Here is a 23,733-nt window from a genome sequence, read left to right as displayed (position 1 = left end):
AAATAATTTAAACATGCATATATTATGTCTAGGGAATTCTTATACTCAATATAACTTTCAAATCCTATGACTATTAAAAATGTTATACATCTGTTTTCAAGGAAAGCTTAGTATTAATATCTAAAGTAATGAAAAGCTTTCCATTTATTGAAAGTAAGTTGGTTTTTCATTTTAATATGCTAAAATTTCCTAGGAAGATATACTGAAATTTAAGAGATAAGCAGATTCCTTATTAACATGCTGAATTTATCAATATTTGTGTATTAATTGCTTATAATTTTTAAAGATATGTTGCTTAATATTTTTCAGTCACAGATCATAAAAGTTTCTTTTTGAATTACTTTTAGTATTTCTAACTGCTGAAATAATATTTATGAATGCATAAAGTTCTTTCCAAAGTTGTTAGTAATATAATTTGATATTTAAGAACTATCCTGAGAAAAATTCTAGATTCCACACATAGAATAAGCATGTGATTAATTTCCAAGCACTATTTCTTAAAAACAAGAAGGTTACTGCACTTTTCTTAAACTCTCTTAGATCCCTTTTGAATGACAGGTAAGGACTTACTTCATCTAGTCGCCGTTCAGTTCCCAGGGCCAAGAGGTTATTGTATTCCCTTTCAAGAATCTGCCTTGCCTGTTAACATCAAATTACAGTTACCATCACTGAAATCACATGTTATTTTAAAAAATCATGCAGATTATATTTATCTGAGAGTGCATTAAAAAGTATGTTGTATTTATGGGTTAAGATTTTTAGCCCTCTATATCTACAAGTCATTGTAAATTTGAGCTACAAAGACTATGTAGGGCAATTTTATCTGTGGACAGTAGCAGGATAGCCTTACATAAAGGTCTGAGCCCAGGAGGCTTTGACCTCACTCTGTTATTTTATTCCAATTCAGTATTTTATATAAACTTTGAAATATGTGAAAACAAAATAAAAAGTGAAGTTGGACGGCCAAATTTTTATCCAGCCTATGCAGGTAGCTCTCAAACCTGACAATGATCATCATTTGGGGAAACTCCAGATAAGGATTTCTGTGCCCTGTCTCTTGATGTCTGATTTCTTAGGACTATGATGTAAGTTGAAAGTTTTATTTTTAACTTGTAAGAAACTGTATTGATTCAAATAATTATCCAGATTTAGGAATTATTGGCACGCAAATGCAAGTGCCTGTATAATTCAGACAAGTAAATTGAAATGACTGCCCCTCAGTGAGGCAGAGACTGAAGGCCATCTGTCAGGGATTTTGTTTCAGGGAATCTGGCAAAATTTGTTTTGGGAGGTTGGGCCACATAACCTCTAAATTTTTTTCTGTTTAATTTTATGATTTTGTTTTGGCTAGAAATCCAGTAGCTTGAAATTAAAACTCCAGTGACATATTTCAAAGGTTAAACTAATTTCATTAATAATCATGAATACACAGCCTTTTTTTTTTTTTCCTGAAAGTTTAGTTTGTCATTATATAAACCAGGACACAATGAGACTACAGCAAGAAAAGAAACTTGCCTGGGTGTTCTGTGTTGGAATCTGTAATAATAAAGCCAAGCTGCTATAGTCAAAGTTCTCATCCAGGGCTATCAGTGAGCCATGCACACCACTCTCAAGAATATTATTTGCATATTCTCGAAGTCCAATTGCTTGTATCCAGCGAATAACTCGATCATTGCTCCACACCAATACATCTAGAAAAAGAGTTATGTCATTTTAGGCTGCAGTATTTTCCATAATAGAACCACTAGCTGAAATGAACCATAGGTATCTGGCCAGGCTGCATTTATGGTGATTGATCCACTCTCTAATGCACCTGGCTCCATTCTATTGCATGTGATTACTGCTCTAACAACTACTAACTTTTTCTATTCTAAGTCTAGAAAAAAAGTTTGACATTCTCAGAGTGTTTGTTATAATTAAAATGACAGCACTTGCATCACATGGAACACAAGGTCTCAATGTGTTTCTTGTTTTCATACTTGAGCCCTATAGGTCATCTGAAGTTTAATGTTTTTACCACCAGAGGGAGACATTTCTTGTTTGTGTCTTACTAACACACCGGTAAACAGCAAAATAAGATTCTAATAAAATACTAATATTGTCCTTCATCAGAAGTGTTTATTAACCTCTACTTAAATATTGCATATAGACTAGAAGATACTTTTTTTCACTTGAATTAATATATAAAAACAGAACAGTAAGATAATAAAGAGAGCCAATAAATTGATACCTTACTATTGTCAATTCATTATTTTCCAATCACATACTAACACACAATTCAGGCACTCAGTCAAAAGTCACAAGTTGTTTTTGCTTTGTTGAAAGTAGTTTTTTATTGAGGTACAAAACACTTTGATTTTTATTTTCTAAAAATAAAACCATTAGAGAAAGGCTTTTTCCTGTCCCTTTTTTAGACAAAAACATATCAAAATATATTTTATCATTTATTTTCTTCCATTTCTTCCCATTATGAGCTGGAAGAATGCTATATAAAAAGCAGTAAGATAATCAGAAGGACCAGAATATTCCATCAGCTACAATAAGGGCAGGTCAACTTGATCTAATTAAGGATTTAGATAAGTCCATGCTGGATTTCAATTGTAACCTTTCAAAATAAAGCCTGGTAATCTCCTTCACCACAGTAATCATTTTACTATCTATATGTATCTTATAACATCATGTTGTAAATCTCAGATATTAACACAATAATATCTATTTAAAAAAATAAATAAGTAAAAATAAAGCCTGGTCTATTTAAGTTTGTCCTTAGTCCTATGGTGTATTTCTTTAGAGATCTCAAATTAAAGTATATTTGGTGGTTTTGACCTGTAATATTTGACTCCATCATCTGAGATTGCCAAAAGCTCTTTTTCTAGATTTCTTAACCTTTGGCTTCTGCTTTCTGTTCAGTTTTTAGCTTCTATGTCCATCCTTCTTAGGAGGCCACAAACCTCTCAAGAGGAAAGTGGTATAAAATGTCAGGCTTCCTTGTTTCCCTTTTCTCTGGAATCTTGCTCCTCAAGCCATGGCAGCTTTGGTGCCTCTAAATTCCAATTCCCTCCACACCCCATTCGCTACTGCTCTGTAAGACAGGGAAAAGCAGTAGAGAATGACAGTTTACCATTGACCTTGATGTATTTCTCTCTTTTTCAAGATCATAGTCTCTCAAGCTTTGGCTGTCTTAGTTGGTTTCTATTATCTTCAAAGGGCTACTTATTGATTTATCCAGCCTTTGTATCTGCTCTTGGTTGAAGATTGGTCTGATTCAATGTATTCCATTATAGTCAGAAGTAGAAGCTCTTCAAATTAGTTTTTGCTCTTTCTGATTCTTCCAATCTACAGTGCTGATAAAGCATTTGTATAAGAATCTGGAAGCTATAGGTATATTTGCCTCACATCTCACTACTTAACTCCCACTGTGGCTTGAACAATCTCATTTCAAAAGAAAGGGCCTATGCCTTTCTTTGGATTTAGGTAATGAGGAATATGTGAGGAATACCCACTTCCCCCAGTCTTATTACTATTACCTGCTCTATCCAAAGCAGGGTGAATTTCTGCAGGAAGTAGGACATTTATTATCCCCTCAGGTTTTGCCTCTTTCTTTCCCCATGTCTTCTGCAGAACAAAGGACTTACTTAATGATCTTTACTATATATGGAAATTTTATATTAGACATATTCACTGTCACTCTGGGTTAGTAATGAAGTATAGATAGATTTTTCTCTGTGTTTGCATTAGCTTGTTCCATTGAGGTGTTTTTTTTTTAATCACTGATGCTAAATGAAACATTTATTTGCTCTATGAATTGCAGTAATAATGAATGCTCACTGAAAGATTCAGACATTAGACATAATATGCACTATACATTTAAATACACATGTGTGTGTTTATGTGGTGTAAACTAAAGTCCAAGCTATCATCAGAGCCTACATAAACAAACACACAGACCCATTGAGGTTTTCGACCTCAGAAAATGAGATGTGAGTTGGTTGGAATTATATTTTGGCTATATTTTCAGATGCTGTGGATAGTAACTGATTCTTTATAACAACTAGTTACCCTATACTTGAACTTCAAAAGCTGGGGAGGTATGTATGGGTGACAGCTACAGTTCTCCATTTGATTTTACTAAAAACATTTTTTAAATCAATGGGACATCAAAAAAAACAACAACAAAATTGTCCAGTTTTCTTTGCACTAGATGGATGTTTGAATAGGAAGTGTTTGTTTTTTCTAGAGCTGGGCTTATATTTTTATAGTCTAAGGCATATTATATAGTCATCATATTTCTGCAAATATATGTCCATCAAAAATTCCATTGTTACACCTATAGTTAAGAGTGATCAAATACACAAAACAATTCATTTATGGGGTGAAGGAAAGTGAAACACAAATCCAAACTTTTCCTTCTTAGAACACCATACCCTTTTTTAAATTTTGTAAATTATATCCCTTTCTATAAATCTGTTTGCAAGCAAAATGGATGCCCTGACTTTAAAGCTTTGTAGGAATCCTCTTGACCTAGCAATAAAGGCCTAGAAATCAGTGTAGACTGTTTCCTAGCAACAAATTAAATATTAGCATATTCTTGATATTCACATGTTCTTCTCACCTCAGAAAACTGTTCATTAAGGTCAAGGTTAATTAACACTTCAGATAATAACGGAGACCCCTAGTCATAGTTGATAGCTATTCCTGTAAAAGTCATCAGATCAGTTATAGGAAACGGGCTGTTTATGATCTCACTCACAGCTACTTATCATATGGAGTTGTTTATGTGTAATCATAGTGAATCATGGCAATTTTTTCTCAGGGCTACATTCTAACCAGCAATTGCCAAATACTAATATAGCATTTGGGGTAGGGCCAAATGGGTAATTTCTCCTCTTTAGATCTATCAGTGTGTGAAAGTTTTCACATGGTGAGCCTCAGCATAATAAAATGTAATTGGAAAAAGTGCTTGAGAAAGAAAACTAGAAAGTGGTATCCCGTGGGTAAAATCTATTTGTGTACTAAAACATCCTTTCTTTGGTCAAATGCAAACTTCCTTCTGGGGTCTGTCTTGGATCCATTAGTTCCCAAATTTCAATTCAACTGAATAGCAATGAACTGAAAACAACCTGCAATTTCCTGGAGCCCCAAAATAAAGTGAAATCAAACAACTTGATTTTGATAATGGAAAAACACTTTCTTGCTCCTAAGGAATAGAGTCAAATGAAGTGTTATGAGAAATCCATTGTGTGTCTGTCTACTTTGCAGTGAACCGTATATAGAAAAACATTTTAACCAATCAATTTCACATGCATTCAAGCCCATTCTACTAGAACTAATGTACTGTCCAAGAACTGCCAAAAGTAAGAGTAATTTCTGACATTACCACAAATGAAAATTATAAAATCCTAAGATAGGTAATCTTAAATAAAGAATAAAACAGTGCTAAATTTTAATATTGAGGAAGAGGTAGGTAACATGTAATATGTACTCTTTTCTTATCTATAGTAAGGCCTAAAAGAAATGAAGATGAAAACAGAGACTCATGCCTAACTTTGAACAATCAATGTAATATATCCACTGAATGTGACAAAGTGTTTGCACATACCCATTCCATAGGTAACAGGAACTGGAAATATAAATGGTAAGTAGTTCAATATCCAAATTTTTCCTTAAAATTTTTGGTTATATTTTTCTTAATAGGTCTTTTTTCTTCTTTAAGCAACAAAAGTGGATTGATTATTTTTATCAAAAAGGACTATAGATATTTATATCTTTCTTATAGCCAACAATTTATTTTTTTCTTCAACAACAGCAATAAAAAAAAAATACAATGGTCTTTAGCAAGCATAGCACCTAAGTATAGCACCTGTATTCCTCTTTGAAACCATTTTTCCCCTGTATATTAAGGTACACCTCAACATTTAGACAGTTAATTACTAAATAGAGTACTTTTCCATTAAACCTGTAATATAGTGTCTTTTCTTGTTAGTCCAATCAAACATTTTTGTGCATATAGAAGTTGCAGCAATTAAAAATGCTCCTAAAATAATTCCCAGATAAAATTATTAAAAGACTAGTCTAGTTTATAGGAGTAAGTCCTTACATAATTTCTGTATAAAATTCCTATATAATTTCTTTAATTTTACAGTATCACAAAAATATCTGGGCACTGAAATAAAATTCAAATGATATAAACCAAAAACTGAACTGCCATAAAAATGATATACTATGTTTCTCTGAATTATAATGAGAATGTTCCATTAAAAGTTTTACAAAAATATCTACATGGAGACATCTTTAGTGTAAGCAGAATGCATAATTAATAGGTTCCGAAGGATAAATCTCTATTCAAAAAATCAAAAATAAGCCTCAAATGGGATATTTACCCTAGAATGTTATGTTATAATTTTCTGTATTTTAATTAGAAAAATAATGAAAAAAATCATAATAAGCTAAATTCTTATGCTACTTAATGACTATTGTAACACATATAGAATTTCAGGTTCATAAAAGTGGAAGCTAAAAGCGCTAGAGAAAAGGCATTTCATATAAAAGAAAGGCACATTACCTTTTATTTCATGTTGGCTTGCTTCTCGTCTTCTTTCTAGTTCTTTTCTGTCATAATTCAACCTCTTTAAGCACATAATTCCATACTGCAAACTTGTTCTATTATTTTTTTAAAAAAGGAAAACATACTGAATTTACTCAGAAGGTAAAGAAAGTTCTTTGATTAGGCAGAGCCAGCACTAGGCACTGCTTTATAGGGCAACAGGTTAATAAATTACATTTACAATTAAATCCTTCAGGACTGAAAGTAAACAAATTTATAATTATGTTAAGCACACAATGTTTCCAAAAAAATAAAAAAAATTTTCAAAATAAGGAAAACAGTTTTGAAAATAATCCTTTATGTTGTTGTTCCTCTATATATGTCTTTCATGTAGCTATTCCTATATTATGTGCAGACAAATTAATATTTTATTCATTTGAAAAGAATTTAAAATCCCCATTATGGAGACAGCAAGGAATTTATAAGAAATGGATACTCTCTTCTTAAGCTGTTGAGAAAAATAACATAAACAATGAATCAGTTAAGTAATAAAATAGAGAACTGAATATTAAAATGAATAGCCCACAACCCTAAATGATACAGAAGTATCTAAAAAGAACAAGTCAGCAGATACTGCAATTGTGCATGGAAAGGATACTGTGGAAGAGCAGAAAATTGTTACTTAAGGAATCAGGTAGCAGAGAAAGGACTATGAAAGAAAATGGAGCATCATGAACAGGATTGAAGATGAAATTTTAAAGGTGTGGTGACAGTGAGACACAATGTCCAACGTTGAAAAGCCACGCTAAGAAGGAAGGAGGAATACAACTACATTTGGAAAGTAGGGGTATATTAAGGAAAACCTTGTATTTTTGTGTAAATGTGAAATACATACAGGTGATAGAGAATTATTGGACAATTTTCAGAGGGAGAAGACATGACTATAAAAGTTTTTTTTTTTTTGTTTGTTTGTTTAAGGAAGAATAATCTGGTAGCAAAATAGGAGATGGAAAATAAGTAATCCCAGGAGACAGGGAAACCAATTAAGGGGTCAGTGCTGCCAAAATAAGGACAACAGCCATGAGCATGAAAAGAAAATCCAGATAACAGAGATGTTCAAAGAGAAGGAATGAAAAGATATAGTGATATTAGACATAAAGAATGTGGAAGAGGATGATAGGAAAAAATATTAATAATCTCTAGGTTTCAAGAATAAAGATCAATGAGTATCAGTGATGATAGTTGCTGATATCATCACTGATATCACTTAGGGTGTAGATACTATGTGATATCTCAAGTGTTTAGGAATATACACAAATTTAGAAATACACATTAACCAGGCTACACTTAGATTATGGATGCATTTCTAAGCCCTACATTTTAATAAAAACAATGTTGAGTCAAATTTTTCAGAATCAGAAAAAAATGGAAACAAAAATGCATTAGGTAGGTGTTGTGGGCTGAATTGTGTTTCCCTAAAATTCATATGTTGAAGCTCTAACCCTCAGTACCTCAAAATGTGACTGTTTTGGACATAGGGCCTTTAGAGAGGTAATTAAGTTAAATGAGGCTATCAGGCTAGGCCCTGATGTAAACCGACTGGTGTCCTTGTAAGAAGAGCAAATTTGGGCACCCTGAGACACCAGGAATGTGCACTCACAGAGGAAAGATCATGTGAGGACATGGAGAGAGGGAGGTCTTGGGTGAGCCAAGGAGAGAGGCCTCAGAAGAAACCAGACCTGTCAATGCCCTTATCTCTGACATCCAGCCTCCAGAACTTTCAGAAAATAAATTTCTGTTATTTAAGCCACCCAGTCTGTGGCATTTTGTTATGGCATTCCTAGCAAACTAATTTGATGAAATACTAAATAATACTTATATAACAACCATCATAGATAGTAGGCAACTTGAGATTAAACTAATGGTTCTTGGCTAGTTTCTGCCAAATTTTTATGTGTAATACAAAATTGTACAAAAAGAGGATAATATTGTGACAATATCTTTCAGATGGAAAACGGCTGAAAATGGGATGTAATGTGCAGTCACGTGTTACCTGTTTCAAATCAGACATTAGCATAACATAAAAATGAAGCTTGCATATTTCCCAGAACAAGCAGAACCCTTGATTATTTGAGTCACTTTTATTTTTTTAAAATGTGATTATAAAAATTATTTTTACTAAAATAATAGAGCAGTCAATCTAGTGAAGAATGAGAAAAATGGACCCAAGTGTGTTGTCAAAAATTCTAAATACAAGTCTAATGCAACCACATAAAATTTGAAGGCCTAGACTTTGAGTTATAGGGAACTCACTCACTACCTCCCAATGTATACAATATATGGCAATTGAGATTCGCACAAAGTTGTTCTCTCAAGTGAACAGAAATCACTCACCCTAGTATCTCCATCTATATGAACTAGAAGAGTACACGCTCAACAAAGAAAATATTATTTTTTTACCACATAGTAATGATCTTAAAACATAAGAAAACATATCTAAGTTTTCCTTCATCTGAGTCAAATTCTTTAATTTCCTTAATGTTTCCACCAGATTTCTATCACTTTATCAATAATAATTTAGGGTGGATAAATGAATAGAATTTTCTAGTTATTTCACCCCATGACACTTTTGTTGTACCTTTCAATAAACACAATCTATTTATGCCTTGTCAAGGTATTAACCAATACTGAGATTTTTGTATCAACTACAAATCCTATATCTTTTTCACATAAGCTGCTATTACATTAAATCATGAATTTGCCATCCAGCATTTTAATAGTTTTTTTAAAACTGTTATATTTATCTCTACTAAATTTAATCTAACAGTGTCAACAACTATATTAAAATTCAAAATATCTCCATAAATTGGAATGAAAAGCCAAAATTATCTATTATCCTAATTTTATGTAACCAACATATCTAATTTTATAACACCTTCATTTTAGTCACTGATTAACTGTTGCACTGAATAGCACCAGAGTCTCCTAAGCCAAAAGTATCTAGATTTAGATTTATTATTATTTAATTTATCACCATAATCAACTATATGAAACAAATAATCAAAATCCAGCTGACTGTTTTTTTACCTAATATAAACATAAGCATTTATGATATGATATTAAAACAAGCCCTTTTTTAAGTGCGAGATGGTAAAAACCTTGAAAGAGGAGATTGCATTTTATTGCAATTTTTTGTGCACATATATTTTCGTAGACTTTGGGCACATGATATGCATATGCACACAGCTCTACATTAGATAGTCCTTGCATTTTGCTGCATGAAAATATTTTTCCAAGTAGATGTACACAGATGTTTCAAATAGCACATATTTTCTATCACATAAACATCAATTTTTGTTTTAATAAAATATATGTTACACATTGTTTTATTTTAATTATTCTTTGGCAAAAAAACCTACCGATGGAAACTATCCACCATTTTTAAATGGACACGGAGATCTTTTTTTGTTAGGTGATCTAACATTCTGGCATCTACCAAGCATTCCATAAAGTAACTTCTGTACTGAGGTAACCCCAGGCTGGGAAGCCATTCATTTCCGATCCACTCATGGTTCATATCTCCATAAGCCAGGGTCTGTAGAAAAACCGGACACTAGAATTGTTTTATAGCAGTCAAGTTTTTTAACCAATAAAATGAGATGGTAATTGGAGAATATAACCTATTATTATATAAACTAAATATATATAAACATATTATGTATTTATTTATATATATTATATAAATATGAACTAATATTTAATTACTATGATGTATGAAAACAAAGCAGAAATAATATTTAGCCTGTATTTAATTTGCTTTGGTACAAAATGGAACTTTATATACACTTATCAAAGTACTTGCCTACTGAAAATGATTGTTCACTTTGTATTCCCCAAAGGAATTATATTTTGTCCAAATATGTATTTTGTTAATCAAGAAATTAGAATTAAGAGTTATAATAAAAATTCTGAGCTTTAAGATTTTTTATATTGATATGTTTATTTTATTTTATTTATATCTGTCAGCTAATCCTCCATTTTCATCTTATCAATGCCACTATTGCCATTGCTACAGTTTAATGGCAAGACTTGATGTGAAATAGAAACCTCAGTAAACAATAAAGAAAAAAGCAATTAAGTTCAAGAGACAGAATACTGAACATCTATATGGGGGACATTGTTATCTAACAAAGCATTCAGTCAGCATTCCATAAAGAACATTGGAAAGAATCAAAATCTTTTCTAGAAATCAATCAATATAGACTCTATCCTTAAAGAAGCAGGGCATGATCAAAAGCTAACAGACAATGTAATTATTTAATATAATAATATGAACTGATCTTACTACATACCGTTCAAAACAGCTAAAATGAAGGTCAAAATCAACCATCACCAGGAAACCATTTTTTACAAAAATTATTACTCTCTCTTAATTTTAGTTTCCTATTTAGTTTCTTATCATGCCCTAAATTGAAAATTCTAATTATAACTTGCATTTCTACTTAAAATCTAGGTGCTTCCCTTTTTTGTGTTTATTCTTAAGAATGATGAAATTTTTACCAAAATCAAAATCTAATGCAATCCCATGTTAATGCAAGTTTAAAAACAGGTCCTAATATAACCACCAAAATTTTTCTTATATGGAAAGGTTTGAAGCACATTGAATACACCATGCATTTATTTTTTAAGTTATCCAACATGTGGAAATGTCAAAAAAAAATGCAGAGCTTCCTTGAAAACATTTATTTCTTCAAAGTACAGACGCTTGTCTCACATGGTCATCTTAATAAATGGGAACAATCTAACTGGTGTCCTGCAACACTGACACTGGTGTTTCAACCCCCACCTCTTCCACTTTTCATTACACCTTAAAGCACATGGAACTCCAAATAAGTCTTTTCTTTCTTTTTATTCCCCCTTAGATCCAACTTGAATGATTCCTGATTAAATATATTCAGAGAAATTTAACTTACAGATCATTCTTTTGTGGGAAGAAAGAAAATTATTTTAAAAGAAGCCAAGTATGAAATGATAATCATCTTATTTGCAAAATATAGCAATTAAAAAGACATACAGATTGAATATAATATAGATTTACATATACGTATCAGGCATTGAGCTAAGTGAAGATTTATATTATGATTTATAATAGCTTCTTAATTTATATCCTCCTAGCCTACTAAATGATATCGTCTTAAAGAATTGGATTTCCTACCTGAGCCCAGCTTCCTTCCTCAGATTCTTTCTGTGTTAGCAGCAGGAAATGATTAATAAAGCGGGTAAATACAAATTAATTTCAAATATTACAGTAAAATTTTTCTAGCAGAAGCAAAATTATTATACAAAATGTTAATTGTTATGATATAGGCAGATAAATACACAGATTCTTACTCAGATCCACAGTGATCAATTTTGCAGCTTGAGGGCAACTACAGGGTAACTACATAGTTTTTAATTAATTTTACTGTAAATTTTAAATTCATAGTTTTGTGAACATTTGATCTGGTCACTCCAAAACTTTTTTAATTCTTAAAAGTGTGTAATTTTCCAAATGTAATGTGTTATAATAAAAAATTCTGGTTACGTATACATAAATATATATGCTATGGAAATCTTATATAATCCCTCCAAGAAAGCTTGTGGTAATCAAATAGTTTCAACAACAGCCAACAAAACAAAACAATACAACAACGAAGTACAACAAACCTAAACTAAAAATGAAATTAGTACACAGCATTGGCATTTTTACACATCATAAACTTGTAGATAATCAATTTTTCTAATAGGGATAAAACTTTAAGAACTTCTTTCTTAAAAAGAAGTTGCTAAAGATAAAATACATGATATTCTCAACTTTGTCACTTTACATGAAAAATGGCTAGATATAACACTATATTTTTAAAAGCTGACAATTAGAGTCCCCAGGAAGTTCTTGAGCACAGTGCTTTAGCATACCAAAGAAACATAGCATTTCTGTTTTGGTTTTTTTTTTTTTTTTTTGGTCAAGCTCTGTATTTCAGAAGGTAAAGCTCAAGAAATTACATGATTATATTAAAAATGAGTATTCAATTTAAGCTTTTCTAATACTGATTTAATTTGGCTTAGAAACTGGTGTTGCTTATGCCCAACACCAGGTAATATATGTTGCAAAAGATTTCCAGTGTTGCAAAATGGATGTTTCATTGAATTCTTGCTTAATGTTTGCATATTATAAACTCTTATGATATTAATCACATTATGATAATCTAGCACTGTTTCATTTAAAAATGTCAAGTGAGTACAGTAAATTAAAACTGAATAGAGGCTGAGCACGGTGGCTTATGCCTGTAATCTTAGCACTCTGGGAGGCTGAGGTGGGAGGATCGTTTGAGCTCAGGAGTTCGAGACCAGCCTGAGCAAGAGTGCGACCCTGTCTCTACTAAAAAAATAGAAAGAAATTATATGGACAGCTAAAAATATATATAGAAAAATTAGCTGGGCATGGTGGCGCATGCCTGTAGTCCCAGCTACTTGGGAGGCTGAGGCAGGAGGATTGCTTGAGCCCAGGGGTTTGAGGTTGCTGTGAGCTAGGCTGACACCACGGCACTCTAGCCTGGGCAACAGAGTGACACTCTGTCTCAAAAAAAAATAAATAAATGAATAGAAAGTTATTTTTGCATGTAACTATATAAGTACACCTTTTTACTCTGTTCTATAATAAACAAATTAATTGTTTCATCCAAGTACCAGCAAAGTAACTTCTTCAAGTTCTACAAAGCCGTATGGACTAACCGTTTTTGCTGGAGCTGCAAGATTTTCCATTTCTTCATGGGTCACCCAAACGTTGCCTGAAGGCTAGTGAGGAGGCCCAGAGGGAAGCAGTGGGATCCATGAGAGGGAAGCAGTGGCAAAGAAGAAAGGCAGCACCTCTGTAAGTTAGTTAACAGCATCACGGCAACACCACAGAGCCCTGCCTCTACAGTGTGCATGAGACAGACAGCATGGCTGGTTTGCTCAGAGTTTCTGTTTTCCTTTCTACTCAAAAAGAACAAACAGAAAGAGGCATTCTGTGAAGCTCGTGGGGGGGGGGGGTAGATTCAAAATGATACTTCTGTGATTATTAGTCAGAAAAAGGGCATGATCAAAATTTGCATTTCAAAGGTACATGGCAATCAGATCCATTTTTGCAAAAATGGAGAATTGATTAAAGTTGATCAGTAGAAGAATGTAATTTTATTATTTTCTTCAGAAAAGGATGACACATGTATTTTGTTGCATTATTACCAAAATTTCCTTCACATAATTTTGATTCTTCAGTGTCCTTGGATGGAGAAAATTGGTTATCAATACCAAGTTGTAAGCAGTATCATAACCTATCTGGAAACCAGCATCAGCTTTTCCCAAATAATTTCTTCTTTTTGCAATTCAGTAAATATGTTGTGTTCCTATATTCTTGCAAATGAAAAAGAAGTGAAATGCTATTTTTATTTATTAAAGGCATTTTTCGTCCTCATTAAATACTGTCAAATTACAAAACCTATATATTATAAGGTTGTCCAAGCACATCAATGTAATTTACATCCAATATATTACTTGTTACTTGTCTGGGGAAGGGTTTAGTTTTAAAAAATTGAGAATAGCAAAATTGTTACCCAAATATCATAAAACATCACCATAATTCACTTTGACCTTTGTCTACCGTTTGCTTAATATAATGATTGACTTTCCCTGTATTACAGATAATGTAATTCAACATAATTTAAAATGTAACTACATATAAACTAAATTGATGATTTATATAAATGAAATTGTGTGTGTATATGTATGTATATGTGTGTGTTTGTATGTGTGTGTGTGTGTGTGTGTGTGTGTGTATACACACAGTCATGCACCCCATTATGTTGTTTTTGGTCAGTGATGGGCTGCATATACAACAATGGTCCCATAAGATTATAATGGAGCTGAAAAATTCCTATCACCTAGCGATGTAGTTAGCCATAGTACCACTGTGGTGCAATGTATTACTCACTTGTTTCTGGTGATACTGGTGTAAACAAACCTACTGCACTACAAGTCATATAAAAGTATAGCACATACAATTATGTACAGCCTGTAACACTTGATGATGATAATAAAGGACTATGCTACTGGTTTATATATTTACTATGCTATACTTTTTCTCATTATTTTATAGTGTACTCCTTCTGCCTATAAAAAAATGTTAACTGTAAAATAGCCTCAGGCAAGTCCTTCAGGAGGCATTCCAGAAGAAGGCACTGTTAAGCATTGTTATGGAGCTCAACAGCTCCATGTGTGTTATTTCCCCTGAAGACCTTTCAGTGGGACAAGGTGTGGAAAGTAGAAGACAGTGATATTAATGATCCTGATCGTGTGTAGGCCTAGCCCCCCAATGAATGCGTTTATGTCTTAGTTGTTAAAAAAAAATTGAAAAATTAAAAAACAACAGGAAAAAAAGCTTATAGAATAAGGGTATAAAAAATATTTTTGTGCAGCTGTATAATGGATTTGTGTTTTAAGCTAAGTGTTATTACAAAAGAGTCAAAATATAAAAAAATTAAAAGTTTATACAGTAAAATAGTTACAGTAAGCTAAGGCTAATTTATTTCTGAAGAAAAAATATTTTTTATAAATTTAGTGTAGCCTAAATGTATAGTGTCTATAAAGTCTACCGTGGTATATGGTAATGTCCTAGGCCTTCACATTCACTTACCACTCACTTACTGACTCACCCAGAGCAACTTCCAGTCCTGCAGGCTCCATTCATACAGGTATACCATTTTTATTTTTATACTATATTTTTTACTGTACCTTTCCTATGTTTAGATATACAAATACTATTGGGTTACAATTTTCTATAGTATTTGGTACAGTAACATGCTGTACAGGTTTGTAGTCTAGGAGCAACAGGCTCTACCATATAGCCTAATTGTGTAGTAGGATATAACATGTAGGTTTGTGGAGGTACACTCTATGATATTCTCACAACACATCGTTCCACAACTCATTTCTCAGGACATGTGTTAAACAACACATGACTATATATATATTTGAGTAACAAAGGGAGTTGGGGAGTAAAGATTAATAATTATAAATAAATTACATAGGCATAAAAGTTCCAAAGGTTAGGCATCAAATATTTGTATACAATTCTAATATGTCTACCATTTTGGAACTCAGAGTATAGCCAAATTTTTTCCTATATGATAAATCTGTGCACGCCCTTAAATTAATACAGAATACAAAAGCCATCTATATCATTGAAAGCCCCTCTCCTCTACTCCCAGCCTCTAAGAGTGGAGCTCATTAGAAACAGAAAGTTGCAAATGGATACATAAAACATTAAATCACTTGGAGGAAATGGTTTTTATTGACTTTATGAGGAATGTACTATGCTAAAAATCACCTTACACTCATCTATCCCATTTCCTTTTTATAAAGTATTACAGTGCTTTGCCTAAGCAGCTGTACTATTTGTTCAAAGTAAGTTTCTATGATGACTACCTGAGAGGAAATTCATCTAAGACAGTATTAAACGACAAGCTTGCAGGACAGTATAAAATCAACTTTACAATAATTTCTGTAGCTTTTACTTTGATTAACCACCAGTATTATCACATGTGGGAACAGATACATGCATAATATCTTTCGCAGGTTATTTTTGAATCTGTGTTTGCTGGTCTGTCAGCAGGTTCTGTGATGGGGAAGATGCTGCAAGCTATGGTTTTATCTGTATCTTTACTTGCAAAATGAGTATATATCCAGGACGATTTTCCATACTATGGTTGGCAAACTTTCAGAAGTTGTATATTGGTCTCTTATCTTTGACTTGCAGTTTTACTTGTAAAGAGCACTGCTGTCCCTCTAATCGTGTAAAGTAAACCACAAAATAGCTTCCACACAACCCAATCAAGTAGACATTGGATGAGGTTTAACAAGTTTGTTTTATAAGCAAGCCCATATGTAGTAAGTCAATTATTCATTCAGATTGCTTTCTTTCCACTACCAGTTTAGGGGATGGAACTTTCATCTGGGTAAGTCATGAAGGAAGAACTGAAAGCATGAGCGTTTCAGAGAAGGGCAACCCTAGGAGAATCACTAGAGCTGGGAGGCTCTGAGCAATCAATCAAAGGACGTAAGGACACTGGTGCCTTGGGACCAAGGATAAAGAGAGTGCAAAAAGTAGGTTGGAAAAGCATGAAAGACAAACATCACATAACCTGGCTGTGGTACTCTAAGAGCCCCTTAAGATCTCCTTACTGCTGTTGGCAGTCTGAGTTGCAACCTCCCCAAAATGTCTGAGCTGGAAAACACAAACTGGTAGCTGTTTCTGTGGCTAATATTGTCTAACAGGTGACTTATAAAATTTCAATTATATTAATAATTACCAAATTATAATCAAGAGGCTTGAATTATAGCAGTGCCACTACTACCCTAGGACATTTCCTAAATCTCTCTTAAATTTCAGATTCTACACCTCTTAAGTGGGAGTAAAAGTACATGCTTCATATTAGAAAAAAATACTGAAAAGTTTATATCATGATATGATATGTTCTAAGGCATGGCTGGGACCAGGATGAGGCAAGTGAAGTCCCAGAAGGCTGCATTTGAGGAAGCACTGGCTTTCAGGGTCCTTCAAGTGCAGGATCAATACCTGACAATGAACGCCTCCTTAAATTTTGTGCATGTGATGCCTTGCTAGCCTCCTCTTGATTCAGGTGGAATAGAATATTTAAAAAGTATAATCAGCTGAGAACTGAGAAGAAAATTTCTAAAGGATGTTAATAATTAAAGCACTTATCTAATTAAATCACTTTGGAAAGAGTTATGACAGAAAGATAAATATTAAAATGAACATAATAAATAACATGAAAATTAATCAGGGGAAAATAATTAGTTCTCTTGCTGTCAGAGACAGGGATACCTAAAGCAGCCAGAATAATCCTAAATTTTACCTAGATCAAAGTAACTTTTGCTACTACCTAGATCATTGTGAAGTATTTTTTTCTTTATAATTAAAGTATTAATACAAAATAGAAACTTGAAATTTACTTTCACATTCAAATGGTCTAGATCCATATTTCTCTCCTATCTGAATTTTTGTTTCTTATTATAAGAGAAATAATTCCCCTTATAATAAGACTGGTATTATACAATTATACCTCACTTTATTTCCACTAAATGTTGAGGTTTCTGAGGTAAATAATAATGAAAAGAGGAACCAAAACAGACTAAAAGAATGCTAGAAAAAAGGAAGGGAAACTGATAGAGTGCAGGAAGCAGAAGCAGGAGAACGTCCTTGTTGGGAGCACAGACTCTGGTCAAACTACATGGGATGTGACCTTAGATGTATCACTTTACTTCTCTACTCTGGTTTTCTCCATCTGTGAAACAGATAGAATAAAAATACCTAATGGCATGGTTGTGAGGCTTAAGTGATTTATCACATGTAGAGCACCTAGAACAGTGCCTGACAGTAAGCACCCGCCAATGTTAGCTACTACTGTTATTTTATTAGACATTCTGCTAAGTCACCTCCACTCAAGAAAATCTTTAATTTAGTAAAGACTCTTGATTTCCTCTGTACACTGTGCTGACTAATGCCTATTGTTATGTCTCACATTTCTGCTCAAACTTGTTGAATTATATGGTTACCCAAGATTTTGTTTCAAACCTACTTATTTCCATTGTACTAGCTTTGTTAAAATTTGATTAGGAAATTTAAATAAATATTACATAAAGCAAAAAGTAAAAGAAATTTGGCTCATGTATGAACACTAAGTTGAATTACCTGGAAAAAACAGATAAAAGCAAATCATGAAACATGCTGTCAAGGAAACATAATTTTGTCAGTCTGGAGAAGAAATTGTAAATGTCCAGAAATAATCTTCACTTACATAGCTTTCTAAGAGATCTTAAAGTCATCACTTTAAAAAGAATCCAAACTAGAAAAATTAAAGATATTTTATGGATGATGTTATCAAAGAAAAATAATGTGGAACTCCAGACGTTGGAAACATACTCAAAGAAAAGCTCCAGGTGCTTCATTTAAATTTTGCAAATGCCTGAATATTTACACATTTTTACTTAAGATAAAATATTTTAAGAATGTACTTAATGACATCCTTCTTCAACCAAATATCAATTAATGGACATCTCCATTTCTATCCTACTACATAAGAGCCTTTCTATAGTAATAGTAGTTTGGAAAAAAGAAACAGAAAACTGGAAGATTAGGGCTGGTACAAGGAAACAATAAATGTGACCTTTAGATTCCTTTTGCTGGTCCAGTAGTCCAGTACATTTTATTTACACATGAAAGGAGGTAGAATCAGACAGAAGTTCTAGTAAGTTAAAAAAAAAAAAAAAGCCCAGGTACCCTGTCTTTTTCTCCTGAGTACCTGAGTCAATGAAAAAATATACCTGGCTGAGGAACCCAAACCCAAACCTTAATGTACAAAAAATTTGTATGATCTGAACAAAGTGCAGTGTTCTAGGAGACATAACATTTCTTTAAAAAAAAAAAAGCATAAAAAATTTATCTGTGGGCCATGTGTGGTGGCTCACTCCTATAATCCTTGCAGTTTGGGAGGCTGAGACAGGAGGACTGCTTGAGGTCAGGAGTTTAAGACAAGCCTGAGCAAGAGTGAGTTTCCACCCTCTCTCTATAAAAAATAGAAAATATAGCTGGGCATGGTGGTGTATGCCTGTAGTCCCAGCTATTCAGGAGGCTGAGGTAGGAGGATCGCTTGAGCACCAGGAGTTTGAGGTTGCAGTGAGCTATGATGACACCATTGTGCTCTACTCCAGGTGACAGAAGGAGACCCTCTCTTCCAAAAAACCCCTAATATATAATGTTAAGTTATGAATTTAAGATGTGTTCATCTTCACTTTATTCAATGGATTCATTAATATAAATTTTAGTGAAATATTTGTTTTATAAAGCAAATCCATATTAGAAATATATTAGAAATGACTAAATGTTTCCATGTAGATGAAGTCAAAGGAAAAAGAAACATTTAGTAGATCATTTTTAAAGAAACAGAGATAGAACTTAACTTCTCTCTTACATAACTTGCATCAGTATTTTGCAAAAGGTATATATCCTTTGCAAATAAAGAGCTTTTACACATTGGTAAAAAGATAAATATTTCCATAATCCTACAGGAAAACTGAAAAGGTTATGAATAGGTAATTAATATAAATACTGGATCAATCAGAATATAAAAATTTTTAACATTACTGGTAATTTTAAAAATGTAAACAATGAGATAACCACTGTTGACAGAGAGGAGCAACACAATGCAATTTGGCAATTAAGGTTTGAAAGTATTAAGAATGTGAATGCCCTATATACAAATAGTACAATGGAAATAACCACAGTTTATGCAAAAATATAACTACATACACGTATTTAACACACAATAAAAATTGTTAAATAAGCAATATGTCCAATAATAGGGATTTGGTTAAACAAATTATGACACTTCTGAAAATGAGATGTGCAGCAATTAAAAGTGATGTTGTAATCACATATTTAATAAAATGAGAAAAATGCTCATGCTGTATTAATAAGTTTCAAAAAATGTACACAATAATATATTATATTAAATAATCTATCTTTATAAAAAGGTAAAGAAAAAAAGACTGGAAAGGTCTCTATCAAAAGATTAATAGTGAAAAAAATTAACATTGATTATTTCTGTGAATCATTTTTATTGTTTTAAAATTTTTTTATTGTCTTTGTATTTTTATCTACTTAACAAATGTTATACAGGATCATGTATTAATTTAGTAAACAAATATAAAATTTAAATGCTACAAACAATATATTTTCTATCCTTCAAATGTTAATTTCTTTTTGATGACTTATCCAACCATATGTTAGTCATAGCTCAATATTATACATTAGGATTCATACTTAGAAAATACAGAGACAAATGTTTATGCTTTTTTTTTTCCAAGAAATGCTATGTTTCATAGAACACCGCAATTTGTTCTGATCATACAAACCTTTTTTATACATTAAGTTTTAGGTTTGGGTTCCTCAGCCAGGTGTATCTTGATCAATGACTCATGTCTTCAGGAACAAAAGACAGGGTATATGGGCCTTTTTTTTTTTCAGTTAGCTAGTTTCTTTTTTCTTAAAACTCCATAGCATTTTGATTCTATTTCACATTTAGGAGTTAAATTATATCATCTGGTACTAAACCTACTGGTCAACATGCCTTATTTTCCTTAGTGTAATTTCTCTCTGAACTTAAGGCCATACAAATTTCATATCCTGTGCAATGGTGGGTAGAACCACTTTTGCAATGATTATTTTTAGGGTGAATGTTCGCAGAATATCTACAAACTGCCAGGCACCGAGTTAAGACCTGGGGCCTGTGGAATCCTGATACTATCCTTGTCTGGTCTAGTGTGAGATAAGTCAAGAAAAGAGAGAATTATAAAATGTTTTTTTTGCAAGTACATGGAGTGGTAACTCAGGAAGGGAAACAGACCCAGACTTTGGGGGCTTCACAAGAGCTTTTCAGAGGAGAGAGATGGAGGAATCAATAAATGAAGGTTGACTTGGAAATACATGGTGAACCTAGAGAAGAAAGAATGTGCCAGGCAAAAGGAAGAGCAATTACAAAAGTTCATAATCAACCCAGGGCAAAGAAGTTTAGAAAATTAAAAGTAGTTCTATATTGTTTGGATCTTGACCTGGGGAGATAAAGCCTCTGAGGTGAACTGAGGCCATATCATGAAGTGTCCAATAAGTTCTCTTTACTTATGCCTGTTCTTTAAACAACTGAGTGTTCTCTTACCCTTAGTATTCTGTAATTTAAATGCTTACAGCTCATCTCCTGAGAAATTACTGGATTGTATTTTTAAAAGAAAGAAAGAAAAGAGTATGCTAGAAAAGAATAAACTTGGGTTCTTGCTGCTTGGGGGAAAAAAATCTAACTTCTAGTCTAGATGCTAGCTCAAAAGTCTGCTATGCCAGTCTTAAAGTTGATAGGAATAACAGCTCTTCGGCTGAAAACCTATTAAAAGTAGCAGCAAGGTTAATGAAGAGCAATCTAAATCTCTTCAGCATAATTCATGCTGACATTGAAATGTGTACTGCCACAATGTTGCTCTGTGGACTTAGACATGCTGCTACTTGCCCAGCACTGGGGAAGGAAGGGAAGGAGCAAAATTGACTCACAGTTCGGGATGTCGGAGGAGCTGAAGGACTTGTCAGGGAAACCATCTCCTGGATTGCTAATCGGAGTTTCAAGCGATGCAGTGGATTGCTGATTCCAATTTCTCTCTGGATCTCGGTGTCAGATAAAGCAGACATGATGGCGCCACTCTTCACGTTGGCCCTGCAGGCTGCCACGTACCAAGCAGGCATTCCCAACCAGAGCTGTTGGATAGGAAAAAAAGTACATTCATGGATTATAGTAAGAGTTAGCATTTTAGTGTCTAACAGGCTATGAATTATTGTAAGTGTCTTATATACATGAACTCATTTATTGCTCACAACTCCATAAGATATATGTTATCATTATTTTCCCCAGAGGCAGTAGATGCACAGAGACATTAAGTAATATGTTCAAAAACACCAGCTAGGCAGTGATGGAATCAAGATTTGAAACGGAAACATTCTGGCTCCAGAGACACCATTTTAGCACTAATTTATATTAATAAGGGATAAAAGTAATAGCGGCACAGCACCAAGGCACCCCTTGTATACAAGGACAAGAACAGCTACAAGCCATATTTCTTAAGAGGCTCAATCAATATTTGCTTATTGAATGCCTTCAATTTATAATTCTCCTTTGGAAATCTGAATGCAGAGCAATTCTGTCACAGAAAGAGACAGCTGTACCATCTCTATCATGTGATTTTGATCAAAGCATACAGCGTAGCTAAGCCACATTTCCACCTACCTTCTTGTGTGAACTTAATTAGATGCTATATGTGAAAGTACTCTTTGAAAAATGAATGATGTAATAATGAAAGAGACTAAAGTTAGAATCATCTAGAAAACTGTAGCTAAAGAGAATATAATAATGCACCATAAATTGGAGATTCTGATATTTCAGCTTTGCTGTTAGAAAGACAATTGAATCAGCAGTGCCATGCACGTGGCACGGTATCTGGCGCACATCTTAAGCCCTGAGTAAATGCCAACTCACATGCCTTGTATCGTAGCATCTAAATTACATATACCTAAAAGAGGAATATTCTCCCCATTTCCCCCCATCATTAGCTGTAGGTAAGAAGCAAGAAACATAAAAATTATCAATTTAAATCTTTGTTTTTAAATGTCCAAAATATTGATTTTTTTTTTTTTGCTATTTTATTTGTTAAAATAAAGAGATCAAGCAAAGGAGACAATGTGTGAGAATGAGAAAAAGTAAGTGAGATAAAGATGAAAAACTGTAAATCGGCAAAATATAAAGCCACTAGCTTTGGACCATGAATCAGAAGGCCCGGGCTCTAATTTCTTCTCTGTCATTGGTGAGTCATGTTATTCATCTAAACCTCAGCTTTATTTTCCTCATTTATAAAGTGGAGGGATCAAGCTTTATTATTTCTAAGGCATCATGTTAGACAGCTGCTCAGATGGCTCCCAGTGATCCTCACCTCCTGACATCCATGCCTTTGTATAATCTCCCTTCTTTGAGGGTAGACTGGACCCAGTGACTTATTTCTAATGAATAGCTGATGGTAAAAGTGATCGGATGTCACTTTCCAGAGTAGGCTACAAAAAGACTGTGGCTTCATTCTTGCCAGTCCTCTCCCACTCTCTCCTTTTCTCTGAGCTCTTGCTCTGAGGGAAATCAGCTACCATATTTTGAGTAGCTCCATAGAGACCCTCATATGACAAAGAATTAATGTTTCTGGCCAACAGTAGCAAAAAAAAAAAAAAAAACAACAAAAAACCTGAATCATGACTGTGACCACAGAAATGAGCACAGTGGTGGATTCTCCTGAAGTCAAGCCTTGAGATGACTGTTTCCCTAACCAACATCTTGATTATAGCCCGGTAAGAGATTCTGAGCAGAAGCCATTGCTAACTCATGCCCGGATTCCTGAACCATAAAAGCTAGGATATAATAAATGCCAAGTGCTGAGGTAATTTATTACACAACAATAGATAACTAATACAGACATGCTTGTAGTTCAAATTCTGCAATACTAAATGACTACTT

At 33.3% G+C, this 23,733-nt stretch overlaps 1 protein-coding gene across 3 annotated transcripts in view; it reads right to left on the bottom strand.

Annotated features, from left to right (window-relative positions):
* Positions 1-23,733, bottom strand: part of PPFIA2 (PTPRF interacting protein alpha 2) — a 412,913-nt gene that overhangs the window by 6,000 nt on the left and 383,180 nt on the right. For 2 of the 3 annotated variants that reach the window (XM_045553300.1, XM_045553299.1), the window contains 7 exons: positions 21,738-21,938; positions 13,316-13,378; positions 11,760-11,789; positions 9,964-10,157; positions 6,563-6,660; positions 1,516-1,691; positions 571-639 (listed from right to left, as the gene is read on the bottom strand). In XM_045553300.1, coding sequence (XP_045409256.1) covers positions 571-639; positions 1,516-1,691; positions 6,563-6,660; positions 9,964-10,157; positions 11,760-11,789; positions 13,316-13,378; positions 21,738-21,938 — 831 coding nt within the window. The remainder of the gene's footprint in view (positions 1-570; positions 640-1,515; positions 1,692-6,562; positions 6,661-9,963; positions 10,158-11,759; positions 11,790-13,315; positions 13,379-21,737; positions 21,939-23,733) is intronic. The other variant, XM_045553298.1, reaches the window with a different exon arrangement.

Source organism: Lemur catta, chromosome 6, assembly GCF_020740605.2.
Source record: "Lemur catta isolate mLemCat1 chromosome 6, mLemCat1.pri, whole genome shotgun sequence".
In the NCBI taxonomy this organism is placed as follows: Eukaryota; Metazoa; Chordata; class Mammalia; order Primates; family Lemuridae; genus Lemur; species Lemur catta.
Note: the sequence above shows the minus strand (reverse complement) of the source record. Positions and strands in the feature narration are given on the sequence as shown.